The 19,752-nt window shown below is 37.4% G+C and overlaps 1 protein-coding gene across 6 annotated transcripts in view; it reads left to right on the top strand.

The window, feature by feature from the left end:
• how (protein held out wings) overlaps positions 1–19,752 on the top strand; it is a 49,177-nt gene that overhangs the window by 20,787 nt on the left and 8,638 nt on the right. The window contains exons 2-7 of one of the 6 annotated variants that reach the window (XM_087409372.1): positions 5,887–6,020; positions 8,890–9,006; positions 10,014–10,157; positions 10,803–10,905; positions 12,674–12,976; positions 18,961–19,178. In XM_087409372.1, the coding sequence (XP_087265498.1) occupies positions 5,887–6,020; positions 8,890–9,006; positions 10,014–10,157; positions 10,803–10,905; positions 12,674–12,976; positions 18,961–19,046 (887 nt within the window). In that variant the 3' untranslated portion in view covers positions 19,047–19,178. Of the gene's footprint in view, positions 1–5,886; positions 6,021–8,889; positions 9,007–10,013; positions 10,158–10,802; positions 10,906–12,673; positions 19,179–19,752 lie in introns of all 6 variants that reach the window. The other 5 variants (XM_087409374.1, XM_087409373.1, XM_087409375.1 and 2 more) reach the window with 5 other exon arrangements.

Genomic DNA, 19,752 nt, shown 5'->3' with positions numbered 1-19,752 from the left:
CATAAATATAAGATCTTATATGAGATTTTAATATGTGGAAGAATCGGAAAATCAAAATATATCTAGCAGATTTAGAAATTTGAGAAGGTGGCGATTGATGGACCGCAAGCGAAATTTTTTTTTTAGGATAAAGTATATATGAAAAATATATAGAACATTAAATTATTTAAATTATTACATTGAAAATAAAATATTAAAATGTATAATTCATAAAACGTTTTATTTAAAATTATATTAACACAAAAAAAGAGTAACATAATGAAATTTATGTTTTTTTATATCTAGGAGTTTCTTTAATTAAAACATATTTTTAATATCAAAATTATGATTAAACATTTCAAAAAAGTATTAAAAATATATATAAGATTTTGTTATAAATATTTTTAAAAAAGGAAACTCCAAGGAAGACCATGGCCTTCATGACTCCGTAGATCCGTCAATGAATCATAGATAATGTATGACCGACAGCTTTTTTTCTAGACGTTATATTAGGCGGGTAGTAAAGTTCTTCGGAATCCGTCACGTTGTTTGTTATGTATCGTACAGGACGCGCCTATTTCGATTCGGTTCTTACGCCTTCGATTCGCCGATTTTATAAATCGTTTCTCCGCACGAATTTCACATTTGTCGCAAAATTTCTGGAGCAACGGCACATATAAATAGGCACGCTTGCCTCATCGCGCAAAAATAAGTTGGAAATTGCTTAGGGTGGAGCGCAAGATAGATGAGCTAGTTATGAATTTTATGCCATCCATATCTGCAATGTCGCAACGTCATCGGTTGGGATATTGAAACGGATTTATCTCTAAAGTCCGCAAGAAAGCTGATATTTTATCGCGCCTCTCGTGTGGAATTAATCGTCGAAGATACTATTAATTCGCGCGTGTATTTGTATATAATTTCATTACGAGACGTTAGCAGAAGTAATCGTATAAAGAGATGCAATTATTCGAAGTAACGATAGTTTAATTATATGCAATCCGGCATTCTCTATTTATGCATCACGCGTGTACGTTACTTGAAGCCGCATTAAAGTCAAGTCCGCCAGTACTCGATCTAAAAATGGAGATCACGTAACGCATTAGCAATACACACCCGGCAGTCGCATTCTCATCGTAACGGTATTTCTTATGCACTCGTGCAGTGCAAGGATTCAGCTGATATTCAACGTTTATGGGCCGCCTTTTGTCGTCGCCGACGAACCCACGTGGTTCTCGACGAAATGCTTAATTTGTTATTTTCGATTCCTCGAGGCATGTATTTATAGTTGCTATTCATTTACATTGAAAATCAGATAATTCTCGTTCGTGACGTTATGTAATTCAGTTGAATGCACGTTCCGACAAGTGAGAATTCAATTGAATTTTTGTCTATAATCTGCATAAACTCGAGACCGTGTACTTTACTGAATCTTGTTAATTCACATCGAAAATGAGATTATGCATCTGTGTTGTTATGCGATAACTTTACCATCAAAGTAAACCAGTACAGAAAAAACCATTCTTAAATCAATCATAATATCACGCTCAGAAAATATATATATATATATAAACAAAAAAATTGTAATTTTGCTTCAAAGATTCTTGATCTGATTGAATCCTGGTGTTGATACAAGTATTATTTTGCACTCAATTCAAGATCTGTTCACAATCAAAAATTACAATACCCAATACAAATTCAATCAAATCAAGATTAAGATTATATTTTGCTTGTATATGAACATATTATAGTTGTTTTAAAAAATCTTTTTTTCTGTGTTATTTTTTTATGTTAAGTCTTTTTCTGAATATAAAATACATAACTTTAGACTTCAATATCACATGTGTGAAAATAAAAAGCGATTAATATAGATTTTTTTTTTTTAACAAACGGACGATTAGCGTTTGATAAAATTTCCAAGCGATTTCCTTTCGTTCGATTCGATCGTGCTAAATTACGCTAAAGGCGGGTGATGAATCGATATGAGCGCAAACGACGCGCGTGATTCATGTCGCATGAAGAGAGAAGAAACGAGAGACAGAGAGAGAGAAAGAGAGAGAGGGGGGAGGGGGGGAGGGCAAGCTTGTCAATATCATCGGTCTTTAGAGAACGACTTCTCAGCTTCCAAGCGATATGCGGTCACGGATCGTGGTGTCTCACCGATTACAACATCGGTGATCTCATGCCGTCATCGTCGCGACGCACGGTGGTGTATCTTCTCGCCACTGCGCCGGCACACACCCACGTGCATGCGTGCACGCACGCGCGCGCGCGCGCATCACGTGACGCTGAGTTACCATCCAAATGAATCGAGATTTCGTTCTCTGTGACCGACGTTTTTATCATTATTCCTTATGTCGTGCTTCTTGCGACGTAAATGTGGCCGCTCGCTATGTTGACATTGAACGACTGATGAATATATATCTCTTTCTCTCTCTCTCTCACTTTTTCTCTTTCTCACTCGTATCCGACACTACTATGTAAACTATACACGCCACACGCATCACGCATTTCGGATAGTCAACGAGAAGTGAGAATCGACGTAAGAAAGACAAGAGAAAGAGAGAGAGAAAGAGAGAGAAGAGCCAAGAACGACGGTCAGCTGATGTCACGCAGATGGGCTGGTGAGCTGCGTCGTGCTAAAAGCGGCTATGATGCCCTCCTTTATTTCCCCTCTCACCCCCCCCCCTCTCTGCCTTGGCCATTCTCCTCTTCCCCGCTCATCTGTTTTTCTATCTGCGTCTATCTATCCACGTCAGTGATCCACGTATATCTGCATTTTCCTCTCGCGTTAATTCCTCGCGCCTCCGAGTCTCCTGTTTGAGAGAAAGAGAGAATCGAACAACGCGGAGCTCGCGGGCATACCGCGAATCACCGACGCATTCTCCCACTTCCCTCCCCCCCTCCCTTCGCGACTCTCGAGAAAATCGCGGCTGTTGCGAGATGATTCGTGTCGAAAGACTGGGCAACGCGCGCGTGTAAGATCTGATGTTTTCCATTTGGAATAAGTGTGACAATCAGCGGCGCGGCATGTTCATAGCCGATGCCTCTCGGCGTCGAATAATCGTGCCGATAAAGTATAGCGATTTGTTTCCGCACAGTGTCGCAATAATTCATCGATAAAACATCGATTCACTCGACATTTTTCCGGCAATAATTCTTTTTCCACTGTGATAGCTGTTCAAGCGGATACCTTAATTAAGACCGAAACAAATCTTTGGGGTCAACATAAAGCATAAAAAAATCAACTAATCATCTTTTATTTCATGAAAAGGAAGGATTTTGATTAGTCCATATTTCTTTTTATGTATTACGCGTTATGACTCGTTCTTGCGAATTTTACGATCGTAAAAGATTTCTCTTGAGATTTCTCAATCACAACGTACGTATCTTCGAGTCCGCGATATCGCATTCTACCTGTCTTTCCTCGGTGAATAAAAACAGCGCGTCCATTGAGAGGCTAATAATCGGCTTCTCTTCAAGATAATCGAGTGTTTTATTAGAAGAAGCGAGCTTAATGTGTAGTCATTAACTGCTATAAACGATTTACTGCGCAGCCACTGATCGATTCATTTATGACTTTAAGAACGCGTTTAATATAGGAGATATAATAGTAATTGCACTTGCTCATCGTTTATCCGCAAATTTGCTTATTTACATGAAATTTTCTCGTATCGAACGAATAAAATTATTTTACGCGATTTTATGTACGTTGTCAAGTATAAATTATTAAATTAGTTTTAAATAATTTTAAATTATTTCGGTAAAAATCATTTTGCGATTGAAATTGTGTGACATATTAATTTTATGCGTTGAAAAACAAATTTTAGGAGCTCGCAGAATCACTCGAGATGAAAAAAATAAAATGAAAACATGAATACAAGTAGCTTGTCAGATCGAAGCTTGTTAGGTCTGCATTTTTGATTGATTTATCTGAGAAACGATCTCGAGAGACAGGTGAAGGAGAGACGCGGTTTATTTCGTATATTTACAAGACCTGTGGTCTGGAGATTTTTCTTCCTTTAAATCGGGACAAATTTCACGCCGTAAATTTGTCACGCGGTTCGGCTGGAATTACAGTTACACGGTGCGTGATTTGCGGATAGTTTACGCGAAAAGCGACGGTTTGCGGTCATCGTAGGGCTCGGTGTCGTCGCGTGAGCGCGGATCGTCGGCACGAGAAGAGACGACGAAGAACCGAAGAGGTCAGGCATGCGAGAAAGTGGGGCAGACGCGGAACGTTGACCTTTACGGTTACGGCGGATATATGTACGTTGGAAGAGCACGACCGGGTTGCACGACGGGGCCCCGTAATCTTTTGTCGCGATGCACCGATAGTCGGTATACCGATCGAACACGGGATAAACCAAATCATCTTTACAACTTAGCTAGGGGCTATTTCTTGATTGCACGGGATTGAATCTCAAAGTACGATTTGTTTCTCTTTTATACCAATCTCGAACTCGGCGTTATAATTTTACTTTAATTACAGTAAATTTAATTCAATTACACTTGAATAATTCGACGTGCATCTGTGAATTTTTATTATCGTGAAAATATTCTCCTCGAGATTGAATCTCAAAGCGCGATTTGTTTCCCTTTTACTCCTGAACCTGACGTTGTAATTTTACTTTAGTTACACTGTATTAAATTTTACATTTGAATTATTTGTTCTGTAAATGTTTTTATCGTGCAAAAGTATTCTTTTTAATACTAAACGATTAATTCCTAGCGTGAAATAACAGATATAAATTTGTTTAATTGTATATAAGTTTAGAAGATTTATTCGTATTTTTTACACATAGCTGGTTATTGCAAGTAAACAGATAAACATTTATTTAAGATCATAGAACCACGTATATTTTGTAAAATTCAAATAAATAAATTTTTGAAAAAAGTAAAAAAATATTTGTATAAAATAAAAATGTATTTTTTTAATTTCCTCAAATATCGATAAAATTTAAAACCACTTCCTTGAAAGGAAAGGTTAAAACATTTTTCACTCAAGTTGATTAAGGCAATTGTTCCAATGCCACATATATCAATTGTTATCAACTGTCCCATATAGAATACCAAGAAGACAAATAAACAAAAAATTGAATAAGAAATTTAATCCTTTCTCGCCATTTAAAAGGGGCAGCCACGCCCAACCGTTAGATTCGCAGCGCCGTTATTAGCGCTGCGTATAACGTATAAGTCGCGTAAATGCGTGCATGCGTGACTACGAACGTAGGTATGCAGAGACACGCTTTATACGTTATCGCTATACAGTCAGACGCCACATATAAAGAGACCGATCGCGTGACGTATTATCGAATGAAGGATGCACGCGGTTCCATTTCGCTCGCGCTTCGTTTCGTTTTCCTCGTTAATATAACGGTCATCCTAGATTCCTCGTAGATTGGCCCATTCAATGTAATCGGCGTGTCGCATCAAAACTCTGTGCGAGCTCCTCGAGAATTCTTCCATCGAAAGTATCGGTGAATCCAAATCGGTACTTTAAAGGAAGAGATATCTTGCTAGATTTGCAAAATTAGCATTTTTTATATTTTTTGGCATAAAAAACTGGAACTTTTTTTTTATGTAAAACCGTAGAACAATGAAAAGTATTGGAACTGTAATTACTTTTTTATATTAATAAATAGAATGTCGCGCTAACTTCACAGATCCGTGTCCCGTATTTTCGAATCTTTGTTCTTTATCTCCCGAATTCTTTTTGGAATTGTTAAATTCTCAAAGAGGAACTGGGATTCTTATCGATTATATCAAAAGCCAGAGAATTCGGGCTTCAATAATATCGATTTTCCAAACGTAGAATTTAAGACATCATTGGTTCCTCGATTCTTCGAATTTGGAGGAATTTGTTAATCGTCACGTACTCATCGTTGGATCGTTTTTATGTTACAGAAATCGCGAAGGTGCGGGCGAGTCTTTTTCAAATCAGTGGAGTGAAAAAGGAGCCGCTCGTCTTGCCGGAACCCGAGGGCGACATTACGACGCTCACGGAGAAGGTCTATGTACCCGTTAAGGAACACCCAGACGTAAGTATCGCGAGAAACTGACGCATATGTAATATAAACTTGGCATGTTTCCCGGATTATCACAAGGCGCGATTCAAGGAATACGCTTGGAATACGAAAATGAGGAGATTCTTCAGAGAATTGAAGAGAGCGAATGTATTGATGCTTTTATGAGAGAATTTACATTAATCATTTAGTTTGTACATTCATTAGCTAATGGACGGCAATCGGGACGTTGCTGAAACTAAATATCTGTTATTTTGTAATAAGTGGACAGAACGAAATGAATTAAACGCTAGTTTGCGGGAGAAACCCGTCATTTTATATATGCAAAAGAAATATCTATTCATGAACTTTATTTAAAACGACAAATTCAAAATTTGACGTGACTCAAAGCTCGGTCCGATTCCACCAATGTAAGATTAATATAAATCTTAGTTTAATTTACTCTACATTGAAAGAAAAGATTGGCTGAATATCACTTTTTAATTAGAGCAGTCAATTAAAAATGCTATGCCATATTTTACCATCTAATTTACTGCAGCAGCTAATCTTTTAAACTACATTGATAGAAATGAAGTCGGCCGAATTGTGGAGTCCTTTATTATAATATCTATTTTTATATATATCTATATCATATTATATCTATATTTTATATTTATGTGTATGTGTGCGCGCGTGTTCAGTGAAAACAAAAGTTAAAGTTTAAGAATAAATTCCCGAGATCATATATATTTTAAGACAAAAATTCTACCAAAATGTCGAGTATACATATGTACTTTTTTAATTGTAAGCATTTAAAGTTAGCGAATCATATCGCCTAAAGTTCGCGCGCTTAGATGTGGTCGAATTTTCCATTGTATCACGTCTGAACGCGCGAACTTCAGACGGTATAATTCGATAACTTCAAGTGCTTAATAATTCAAATACTACTAAAGCGTCAACATTTTGGTATTAGAATTTTTGTCTCGAAATGATCTCAGGAATCTACCCTTAAGCGTTGTTACGGTTTTTATCGTACACCCTGTATATTTGTGCAGGGCCCATCGTGAATGGGTATCTAAATCTATCGAAAATGTTCTTGGAAGAGACGCGTTTCTCCGTCGTGCCGATGAAGGGTAATTTTCGCTACGGATTCGCGAGAGGAAGAGTATCGTTCGCCGATCTCGAGAGACGGGATCGAGCGATGTGCAGCATGCACTCAACATCGAACGCTGAATGTTATTTCTGTAACGCCCGAAATAGGGTTCGCACCGAAGAGACGACTCCCTTTCCTTCTCCACGCTCCGTTTCCTCGTCTCGCTCGCTCGTGCGTTTCTACCGGAGCGGTTGGCTCTCATTGAGACGTAATAATCGGGTCGTAAGCTTATTAACCTTTCGTGCGGTCTCTCGATCTCTTTTTTCGATCTTTTTCTTTTTTAGTTAAATCTTCTTGTTGGTATTGTATTTAATTTATTAAAAGATACGAGAGAGATATCCACTCGACGAGAACAGATGGGAAAAAGTATGTCGGTTTTCATGCGCGAGACACTGATTGATAATCGCAGGCATCGGCAATTATTAGCTTATTATGGATGGCCTCTTACGAATTATCGATCGATTCATCCATTATCGCGTCGTAGACGATCCACGGTGCGGGTCTTGCTTTGTGCGACCATCGACTTTATAATTATCTAATTATCGTGCACCGATTTCACGTTGATTGATAGTTCTCGATAATGTCTCGTGTTATCGGCGCATGATTCTTATCTTCACCGAGAAGGACACTTCCTTGAACGCACCAAGCATGGTAACTCGTTTTATCTATCGTGTCTGCATAAATTTGCATGAATCGTTAAAATTGTTATTATTTTGCGTTACGTATTTATTTGAGATTACACTAAATTATGTTTCTTTAGGATAAATAGGAGATGTCTGTAGGGTGTTAGAGTCTCTCTCCTTTATAGCTTTTCCTTCCACTGCACTTCAGCATTTAGACACGCCTCAATCACATATGTTAAAATCTCGGTATTTTTGAAAAAATAAAGAAATGGGCGAGCATTGGGCTAAAGAGACGCGGATGATTCATCGTCTAAACTTATCCGTCTTTATTTACCGGGATCCAACAATGAAACTGGATATCTCGTGGAACAAGTCTTTTTTCATATGATCGTACAAGCTAAATTTAGTGCTTGTGTATAAAACTAAATGGTATATATCTATGTATGAGAGTATTATATGCCTCTATATCTTTATCTATCCATATATACTATTATACTATTATATAATGTATAAATATGCGCTGATATATTTGTATACAAATCGTTCGAAAAGCGTTCTAAAAACGTTAATAAGACGATTAATAAGTGATCTCTGATTCTTCCATCCCTACATAATGTCCCTCTCATTCTCTTTGAATATTTTTTAGAATTAACCCTTCAGAGCTACTCTCATTATAACACACCTGAGCTTTTCTATTTTACATGTTACTTTTTTATTTATAAAGATACATACATATGTTTGTTATTGTTATATTCCTTGATGTCTGGCTTTTGGATTGAAAAAAATTTGTTATATATTCATTTTTATACGATATATTTCACAATTCTTACCCTGAAAGAAAAAATTGGCTACTGCAATAAATTAAATGGTAAAATATGGCATAACATTTTTAATTGGCTGCAACAATTTTTGGTTGCGTTAGTCTATACGATATAGGATTTTGATAAACTAACGCAACCAAAAATTGATTACTTCAACCAATTAAAAATGCTGCCACATTCAGCTAATCTTTTGTCGTGATAAAACGATGTAGAGTGGTTACCTCGAAGAGTTCCATTTTCTTTGATGAATGCATTGATTGCACGAAAGTGGGCAATAAATTTAACGAATTTTTCCATATAAATTACAGTTCAACTTTGTCGGGAGGATTCTGGGGCCACGAGGCATGACTGCAAAACAATTGGAACAAGAGACAGGATGCAAAATTATGGTGCGCGGGAAAGGATCGATGAGGGACAAGAAAAAGGTAAGAAAGGGCTGAAATTGATTGAACTTACATTTGTTGTTGAAAATATCTGTTGTGTGAAAGAAATGAAATTTCTTTGAGAAAAATTTTTTCTCAAAGTGAACTAATTTAGAAATTTTTATCGATGCGCGGTATTAAAATATCGCAGAGGAACATATGCGTATTATGCTCGTTAACGGGAACAAACGCCTGAAATAACGGTCATAAACGACGACAGCTGTTATAATAACAGTCGATTCTACTAATCATAGGTCTGTTCGTCTTAATCGCGCTTTATTACACTTCTCGTTTAAGAAGAATGTTGTGAGCGCAGATATGATTGAAGTAATATGAGTTATGGCTAAATAATATATTTTTTAATCGATATCAGATAATTAATACAGGCTGTAAATAAAGAACGCTTGCGATTAGTATTGGGGGATCTTCCCAGAGACAATGACAAGTGGGTTTGGAATTAACTATGAATGATTCATGTAGAGCATTAAACCAAGCGTCATATTTTTTTCAAGCTGCACGTGATACACGAGCGAAATGCTTTCTCGTAAGTATAAGTATACAATAGAAACGAACTCAGTGTACAATTTGATGTGAATTTGATGTGTATCTATTGCTTTCTCACGCTGATCAACGTAAACGTCAAGTTTCTTTATCAATCATTATCATTCATTTGGTTAACAAAAGCCCGCGATAAAAGTTTACATCGATACTTCGTTAATTAAAGAATTCGCCTGAAATGTAGGAACACATTAGTATATAGAGAGTGTGAAATTTATAATCGCGCGATTCTTCTCTATTCTATTCCTTTCTATTGCCAGAAAACCTCGCACGAATCTTTATATTATAATTTTTATATAGTATTTAATGTGCATTATTCAGATATTTATATATTTTTTTTAAATAGTACGAGTGATAATTTTATGTAAACTCTGTGACTTAAGTTCGTATGTGTACGTATGAGCAAATGCTTGTGTGCATATAACAAGTTGCGCGCCGTGTTGATTAACCAGGAGGAACAAAATCGGGGCAAGCCGAATTGGGAGCACCTGACGGACGAGTTACACGTGCTGCTCACTGTCGAGGACACCGAGAATCGTGCCACATTGAAGCTCGCCCGAGCTGTCGAGGAAGTCAAGAAGCTACTCGTGCCCGTGGTGAGAAAGTTCCAATTGTATACTCTTCCCCTCTTATATACGATAATAGCCTCGTGCACTAAGAATGCGAGACGAGAGATCTCACCGAGAGAGTTTCCCACACTTGTTCTTTTTTTTTTCTCTTTCCTCTCTAGTTTCGAATCAAAACCCGAAAACTCGCAGGAAACCTAAGAAAAAAAGAGCAAAATTTCTCAACAAAATTACGAAAGAAATTATTGCACTGAGAAAAAATATATTATATATTAAATATTCGTTTGAATAAATCAACTAAATATCAACTAAATATTTACTTACGGCAAATAAATTTATTCAATAGAAAAAGATAGTTAAATCCAATTAATCCGTTCTTATATCAAATAAATATATCTTTTAGTTGGTATTATTCAAACAAATGATTTGTTAAAATTTAGTACATTTTTTTCAGTGTACGTTATTTTCTTTGCAAGTCGAAACGATGTATTATAATCGAGTTGTCGAAGCTCGAAACACACGCCACTTCCGAAGTGAGTGGCCTCGCGCACGTCGGCGTTTTCATATGTAAATGGAAAAGATCTGTACAACAATGTCGAGCTTCCCCCATCTATTCCTAGGATAATTATCGTTACACCTCCGGTGGTGGGTTCTGACGGTAATGTCGATTGTTAGCAGGCTGACGGCGAGGATGAGCTAAAGAAGAGGCAGCTAATGGAACTCGCCATTATCAATGGGACTTACCGGGACTCGAATACAAAGGTTGCCGCCGCGGCAGGTACCGTTCGTAGAACTTGTCTCATTATACGCGCTTAAAACCCGCTCGGGATCGTGTTCTCCGCGAGATCGGGAATTGCAGAGATTTACTTAAAGATGCGGTCGATTCACAAAATAGTCTTTCTAATGAGGGATCTGGTTGTAGTATTTTATTGCAATCACAACTTACCTCATCGCATTAAAATGTTGTATGACAGTTAATGATAACGATATGTAATGGACTAATGTTAATCGTCGTCATTAGTGACTAATCTAATGGAATAATAATTCTTGCAAAGTAACGCGTGTTTTCTAAATCCAGAATTTCCAGTATACCAATTGTCAGAAAAGTTCAGAAACGCGCTTGAATAAACAGTTGTAGATATTAATGGTTATGATTCTGGCTAGCCAAAAATAAGAAATTGTAAGCGAAGTATTCTTTGACTAATATAAATTTGTTTCTTTTTCCGCAATGTATTTATTATTTTATTTTTTCGAAACTAGTTTAGTCAGTCGCTTCGGATTGCATTAGATAAGTGGAAGACCACAAGGAAGATTTCGGAGAAACTTGACTGTAGATAACGTTCAGATTATGCGTGATATCGAAATGAAGGTTGACTTGTGAATGAAGATGATGTGACAAAAAGATTTGAAGAAACTGATCTTTTTGTCTTCACATTGCTTTGATAAATTCCGTACATAATTTACTCAATAGAAAAATCTATTTCATATAATTTGTCAATAATATATTCTTATATTATGTGTATCTATTGTAATCCACTCGAATTTAAAGTTTCTTCTTGAAATTCTTTTTTCACTCCCGAATTTTTCCGACGCAGCGGTTGTTCCAAAATGATGTCATCATAACACCCGCTAGGATTAGAGACCCTCTAATAAAAGTCTGGACATGAGAAAGCCACTTTTGATCCCACGTTTTAACAATTCTTGAAAGAGAATAAGAGAGAGAAATAGGTAGAACATAGAACAGAATGAAAAAGAGAAAGAAATAACAAACATTATCGCAATAAAAAAAATCATGAAAGTTAACACTGAATGGAAATTTTGTAAAAAAATATATGATTGTAAGATTAAATACAAACATTTCATATACATTTTTATATTAAACTACAGTAATCAAAATTGATTACCATAGTTTAATACACAAATGTTTGCGCAACAACGTTGAGTCTTTAGTACAAAATTAGCAACTTAATTCTAATTATCGCGCATACATTTGTACATTAAATTACGTAATCAGTTTTCATTTAATATTTCAGTTTTATTTTTCGATTCATAAAGTATTCCGTTAGATATTAAAATGTACGTTGATAATTTTTATCTTTGAACATCATTCAAAAAGTTTCATGACATGACATTGTACTAATAAATTGTTTATCAGTCTGATATCTCCGCTGTGTTAATATGCGCAATAAATAGTAGTATTAATAAATAGTATTAATAAATAGTATTAATTTATTAATTTTATACTGAAAATGACCTCAACAAAGAGTCGAAACATTTGTATTCAATTTTAATCAATATATTCTTTTACACGCTTCCCATTCAGTCGGGTTTTCATATGCTTTATTGTGATAATTTATTTTATTTGGAGCCTTTATATTTATACATCTATTACTTTATGCATGTCCTTCTCTCTCGCCGATCTTATTAAAACTACTATCCTACTTGCAAAACTGCGGCTTCAGACTCTTATTAGAGGATCTCTAACTGGTACCAACCGCTTCGTTGGAAGCAAGAAACCAGCTATTCAGCACCATTTGATGTTGCAGCCTGCGACGAGGAGTGGCGGCGGGTAGCCGCCGCCGCGGCGGAGACGCAGCGCCTGTTACCGGGCTTAGCGACGCCGATGCGGACTCCAAGCGCGCCCCTGGGTGCGCCCCTGATCCTGTCGCCGCGGATATCAGTGCCGACGACTGCCGCGTCCTTGCTGAACGGCTCCGGGCCACCTGGCTCGCTCCTATCTGCCGGTGATCCTCACGGGCTCATCTACACGCCGTACGCGGATTACGCAAACTATGCCGCCCTGGCCGCATCGCCGTTGCTCACCGAGTACGCCACTGCTGATCATTCTGGTGGGTTATTTGCTCGTTGATCGCTCTCGTTGTCGTGTCCTCCCCGCGGCACGAGAGAAACGGAGGCGACCAAAACGAACGCCTCTCTTCTCTATGACACGAGAATAACGGAGCTTTTTATACGCGGAAATGTTCTTTTTTTTTTTTTAATTTTTCAAGAGAGATGCGTGCGCTACAGGAAGGATGAAGCTGTGCGCTTTTATTATTTTTATTGATATTATTATTATTATTATTATTATATCGCATGCGGCACGGTCTCTGACGATTGGTGATTCTCTCTGTTCCTCGATGGTTCCAATAATGTTTGACCATTCTTTTTCCTGTTCTGTGAATCTCAAGAGATTAGACGAGGAATGAATGAGATTAACGAGAAGAAATTTTTTCCTTTTGAAAAAGCTGATCATTATATATTTTTTTATTGTTATCAATATTATACGTATAAATATTTTGACGAGGCTGTAAAAAGTTCGTCTAATCTCAGTGTCACAATTTTTATACATCACATGAATTCGAAAATTATTAATTATCACAGGAAAAAACTAAATTGAATGCAATGTTATATACTGACAGCGTTGAGCTTCAGGAAAAGTAAACATGTACAGAAAAAGTCACCAATCGATACGTAGAACGTATACAATCACGTAAATTTGTAAGACAATAATTGTTAATTACGAGCCGATTGCTCTTATAGTTGTTAATTATTATCCATGTTGCATCATCATAGTTATCATTTTTTATCGTCGCGTCATTACCTCCGTTATCATCGTCGGTCGTCGTCCTCGTCGTCCCGATCGTCATCACCGTCATTATCATCCTCATCGTCATCATCGTAGCGGTTAGCGAGTATTTTTTGCGAGAATAGATTAGGATTATAGAACACAACCGAAATCAGTCATTTACTAGTCGCGTCAGTTCAGATATTTTATAATTACGTAAAAGCCTTAGCGCGCGTGCGCGCGTGTAATGTATATGCACCGCCTTCGAAATAATTGTGTCACGAAGATTCAGGGTTATCAATAGCGATAGAAAAGAAATGGCAGGAATGCGAGCACAGAACGACTTAGACCGTGTTTTGGTGAGTTTTGATTCAGAAATTGTAGGTATAGGAGGAGATGGGGCAGACGCGTACGTACTCGTGTGTGCTGTATCGCGTGTGAATGTAGCTATACTAGTCTGAAAGCTTTTCTTTCTTTCTTTTTTTTTTACCGATATTGCGCCGTTCACCGTTCAGTAGCTACGTGTTTTGCCGCTTGGAATGCATTTTTTCTTCTCGAGCCGCCTTCAGGATAACTGCACGGTGCAATTTTTGCTCGGTAAAGGAGGATAAAAAATATTCTGTCCGGTTGAATTGAGATTTCCTCTATTTCCTTTTCTTTTGAAATATGTACTATATATTATGTACTATTCTTGAAAATTTGTAGATTAATCTGATAGATTTTTAAGAAACGTATACTGAAGAAAGCGTATAGTTGAAAATGGACGAACTAGATTAATCAGATTTTCGGTTTTCTCAAATAGAATTCTAGTAGAGTTAAAGAGAATTCTGATACGTTTATTTTCAACCAGAATTCCAATTATCCAACCAGACATTTTTCTCGGTACAGAAAGTGTCTTGAAAAAAAGAATGAATCTCTTATAACGTAAAAATGTAACTTTGACTATTCGAAATTGATAACGTGGAATTTAACAGACGAATGAATTATCTTTGTTTTACATTAATTTTTAGTGGAAAATATTGTTTGAAATTAGAATTCGCTCTTCAAACTGATACCTTCATATTTCCAAATACTGTCTTTGCAACTTATCAACCGGATACAGTACTTTTGTCTTCTCACAGATCGGGCAAATCTCTCACCGTGCAACATAGACGTAGATTAAGAAGATTACGTCCAAGAAGATTACGGGAGACAATCGCGTTAAACTTGGTCGCGTCGAGAATTACGGCGAAACGTTAGCCAGGAGCAGTCCCGCGGAGTCTCATCTTCTCAGAAAGGAAAGGAGAAAAAGAAAAACACGTTGAGATATTTCGGATACGCGAGAAATCCCATCCAGTCCTCCTCACCAGTATCCAAAGTACTTCCCGTCGAGTGGTACGAGTTTACTGACTCACTGACGCACACCATGTTCGATTCCGGGCTCGTTTAGAAGTCGAACCCGTCTAGGAATAATACTTCTGGACTGCGTGTTCTTCGTCGCGACACAGGGAAGATCGGCGCGTCTTTCTTCGATACAAAGGCATCCAGTTACCCGGTGAATGCTCGCGCATTCGCGCGTCTTTTAATGTAAACCGTAAAGGAATGTTCAATAAGTTCTTTATATATATATATATATATATATATATATATATATATATATATATACATATATATACATGTCATGTACGTATATCTCATGTTAGATTTTTTTTCTTACGATCGATGAGAGATCCGTAACGCGCTGTCGCGCATTACTCATTGCAGTAATCAAAGGCCATTCTTGTTGTAGCTATTTTTACAGATATATGTACGTGTGTACACACGTAAGTAAATAGATTTCAGAGAATATATTATATATTTATTGAAGTAGATGATATTAAAGTTGCATAATATAGGTTTTGTTTTTCCTTAAGCTTGTCTTACAGTTTGATTCGATAGCTTCAACGATGGGAAGAGACATGTATCGTCGTCAGGAACGTTTCTTTTCCTCGTCAAAGATAATAATCGATCGTTTTAATTAACTATCTATCAGGACGGTGATGGTACATTAATCGAATTTTAGCCCGTGTTCTCTTTTTATTTTCTTCCTTTTTTCATCTTGCGATCATATTTGTTACGCTTGACTTAAATTACACTTTTAACAACGTTCGCAACTACAAAGTACCACTAGAATCCCAATCGAATCCCTCGGGTTGACTTAACACGCTAACTAAACAACTAATAACTCGATCCGTCCGCCTCTCTTACGAAACTTACTCCACATTGCGTTTACTTATTTTCCCTTTTGTCTTCTCTTCCGCCTCCGGATGAAAACCATACCTCTAATTACGTAATTCTTTGATGACTCTAGCGAAGTAATTACGCGAAGCGCAGCGATAGTTATCTCAAAAGAAAAAAAATCAGGAAAAAAGAAGAGTACTCGATTGTGAGACTTCCGAAGCAATAATTTTACCTTTTTTTTTCCTTCTCTGTTCACGCGAGAAGATGTAATCGCTGAGTTTTCACAGCTTGAAATCGAATCGGTCGAGATGATTGCCGTCGATCATATGATAGCAATCGGATTAGCGATCAATTTAGCGAGGACTCATTGGTTAATAAACATAAATTGGATCTATCGCGCGACACGCCATACGATGGCTGGTGATAGGTAGCCTTATAATGTAATGTATGTAGGATTCTTTTTCTTTAGGCAGGCAATATATAGGTGGAGGGAGAATATTACCCAGGGACCAAACAATATTTTGAGGACTGATGGTTCTAGCGTTTACTTGTAGTGAATCCAGACGATACGGATAAGACTATGCGTTGAAAAAGTACTTCCTCTCTTTTTTTGTTTTCTTATCGCGCGTTTACGCCTCCCCTTCGCAAAAGAGCAAACAAAGGAGAATGATGATTTTAGCGCATGTATTTATACAGATTATCTTATAAACACGCAATACTCTTTTTGATGGCATAGTCTTTAAGTAATATTTAAATATTTAAATATGCAAATCGTGTGTGTGTGTACACACACACACACACACACACACACACACACACACACACACACACACACACACATACACATATATATCATTATCGTACGAGCTATATATTATATATTATTTTGTACGTTTATTTAATTTTATTTTTATAAAGATTTAGCCGTTTATATAGATATATTTATACGAAGTTGAGGGCCGAAGCAACGGGTAATACTCATTGTTGTTAGGAACGAGTAGAATGGTTGGATACATTTTTAGCTTACATGACAAAGACTTACCTGATATCACTGACAAAAATCAAAAGCTGCGTGATGTTGAGCCGCGCGCGATAGAGCAAGAGAATAGTCCGGTGTCAACGATAACTTTTCTCAAGTCTGTGTTTAATAAAGTTTATATATATATATATATATATATATATATATATATATATATATATAAACTTACACGCACGCGCAAAAATCTCTCCGAGGTACCTAGATACAAGCGTTGATATAAGCGAAAAGGGAGATGTCATATCTATATGGTAGATTCGTTTAATAGGTAATAAGTAAGTAAGTAAGTAAGTAAGTAAGTAAGTAAGTAAGTAAGTATGTAAGTATGTGTGTCTCTCCGATGGAGAGTCACGTCTTGCCGAACAGGCGGAGGTTTTTGGAATTTCAGAGACGTACGATTTCACAATTTACAGTATTCTTACAGTGTTCTGATAGGCAAGTTTGCCCAGGCCTAAAGAGTACGATCGAACGCGAGCTCACGAGAGATTAGGACGGGCACGTGGAACACGGTCGCGTGTCGAATGTTACGCAAATCGCTGCTCTATCGAGATGTCTTTTAGGTCTGTACTTATAGTCGTATATCATCCGCGATTGATCCACATTTCAGACGAATCAGGTTTGATTCAAAGTTTGAATCGGATATTAATTGTGGTTTGAGAAGTTTTTTTGAAATGAAAGATTGACTTATATAAACCAAGCTCAAATCAGATTTTCAGGTTGATTTACGACTATGAATGACTCTTTCAATTCGATTAGACGCACTCAATGCATATTAGTGCACAAGTTCACTATACAAAATAACGTAAAAATATGTGTGCTCATATATAAATTGCAAAATCTTCAATACACTTTATTGTGCTGTTAACTAAAATATGTATTTTATAATTCGAAATATTTGCATGTCACTTTTACACTCAGATTAAATCAGTATGCTTTAATATGCAGTTTGCACTGATGCGTCCAATCCAATTTGTTACTTGAGTAAGGTGATTCCAAGGTACTTTATACGCGAGTGGATATTAATAAACGATGTGAAATCAGTAGCTGATTTCGTTATCCTTGAAGTCACGTCTTTGAGAGGGAAGTTTAAACTAGTGCCTCCAAGTATTACTCAATATTTCAGTTATTCAATATCGAGCAACAAATCAGAGCAATCTCGATATCGAATTAGAACAGCGACGTGTCTCATATTCCACGCTCGCGATGCTCAAGCTGAGAATAAGAAAGGACATTCTTAGAGTATACGAGCGTTATCGTATTTCCGCAGTATTTCTACCGTATTCGCAGTATTTTCGCGCGTGTTTCAGGCATTTAGTAGCTTCCGCGTCCTTCGTGTTCATAGTTGTGGAGGGATGATTGCGTAGACGATCGTGAGCTCGCGTATCGGTCGTAGACTGGAGGTAACGATCAGCATTAACCCTTAAGTAGGCGCTCTAGCAGAATCATACAGCGATTGAAGTGGCTCTGGAGCTTCTCTCTCCCGAGGTCTAAACACCATCGTTTGATTTGCCTTTTACTCATGGTAGTATAACCCTTTTTAGGTGGGTTGGAACTACATCCAGGAGATTAAGAAGAAGAAGAAGAAGTGACTGATCCCATGCGCTTACTTAAGGGTTAATCCTACGACGTCGCCACGTACAGATCGCTTTCGGAAGGGGTGATTTTTTCCGTGTTCAGCGGAGTTGAAACAACCCACTTTCGTCTCGTTGACGTCGTAGCGGCGTCGTCGCCGGGACCCGTTGCACAAAGAAAACAGAAGCTAGGATTCATCCTTGTTAGTATATCATAAATTAGTACCAATAAATATCAATGGTAAATACTGTCGATGGAAAATATTCTTTGTGATACGGGTTCCTCCCTCCCCGATGTGTGTCGTTTTTTTTGCACTGATAATAGCGGCAGGATTCTAGATTTTTTTAGCGAACCGAGACTGGCGGACGAGCGCGGATCCTTTGTGGATCCGTGCAGAGAAAAGTGCGCCGGAAGTGACGGTCCTGCTGACCATACTCATGCTGTGTATATGTTGGCGACAGGCGCAGCGGCGGCCGCCGCCAAGCAGCGTAGACACCTGGGTCAGATCCGCGAGCACCCTTATCAAAGGGCCGGCGCTCTCTCGTGAACACACAGAGACGATGCGAGTACACAGAGAGAGCGAGAGAGAGAGAAAGAGAGAGAAAAAGAAAGCGAGAGAGAGAGAAAAAGCGAAAAAGAGAGAAAAAACAGAGCACTGTTCCCGCGCCATTGCGGAAAGGTTAGTGTCTGCTCAGGCAATCAATTAAGTTCTCTCTTTTGTCCTTTTATTTTTTTATCTTTTTTTCCTTCAACGTCTTCACCATCTTCCTTGCAATCTCGACGTCGGAATGATCGAGGCGTTTTTCTCGTCTCGTGACGATGCCATTTACGTTACTTATCTTCAAAACCAGAAAACGATAGCGATCGCTAAAACTATACATAGATTGATGCAAGAAATTTTTTTTGTCTGATGCAAGAAAGTTTTTGTAGTAGAAACAAAAATCACAGAATTTCTTTTTATCTTTTTTTTTTTTTAAATAATCTTATTCTTGATGAAAAAGAAAAAACTGAAACCATGGCATCAAGTCGTTTCAAATTTGCTGGAGTTTTATTTTCGATTTGACGAATCTTTTGTATCAACCTGACTTACTTCTGTTTTAGCGAACTCCTTGAACATTTAATTTAATTACACCTAATATCTTAATAACTTTGTTGTATATTTATGATTAACCTGTGAGAGCTATCTATATTGAAATAATTTCGAGTTCACTCTCTAAACACTTTGTAGTGGAATCTCACTTTAAAAAGTAAAA

This window comes from Acromyrmex echinatior, chromosome 9, assembly GCF_024713525.1.
Source record: "Acromyrmex echinatior isolate Ae372 chromosome 9, ASM2471352v2, whole genome shotgun sequence".
In the NCBI taxonomy this organism is placed as follows: Eukaryota; Metazoa; Arthropoda; class Insecta; order Hymenoptera; family Formicidae; genus Acromyrmex; species Acromyrmex echinatior.
The sequence above is the reverse complement of the archived record's forward strand: the minus strand, read 5'-3'. Positions and strand labels throughout refer to the sequence as shown.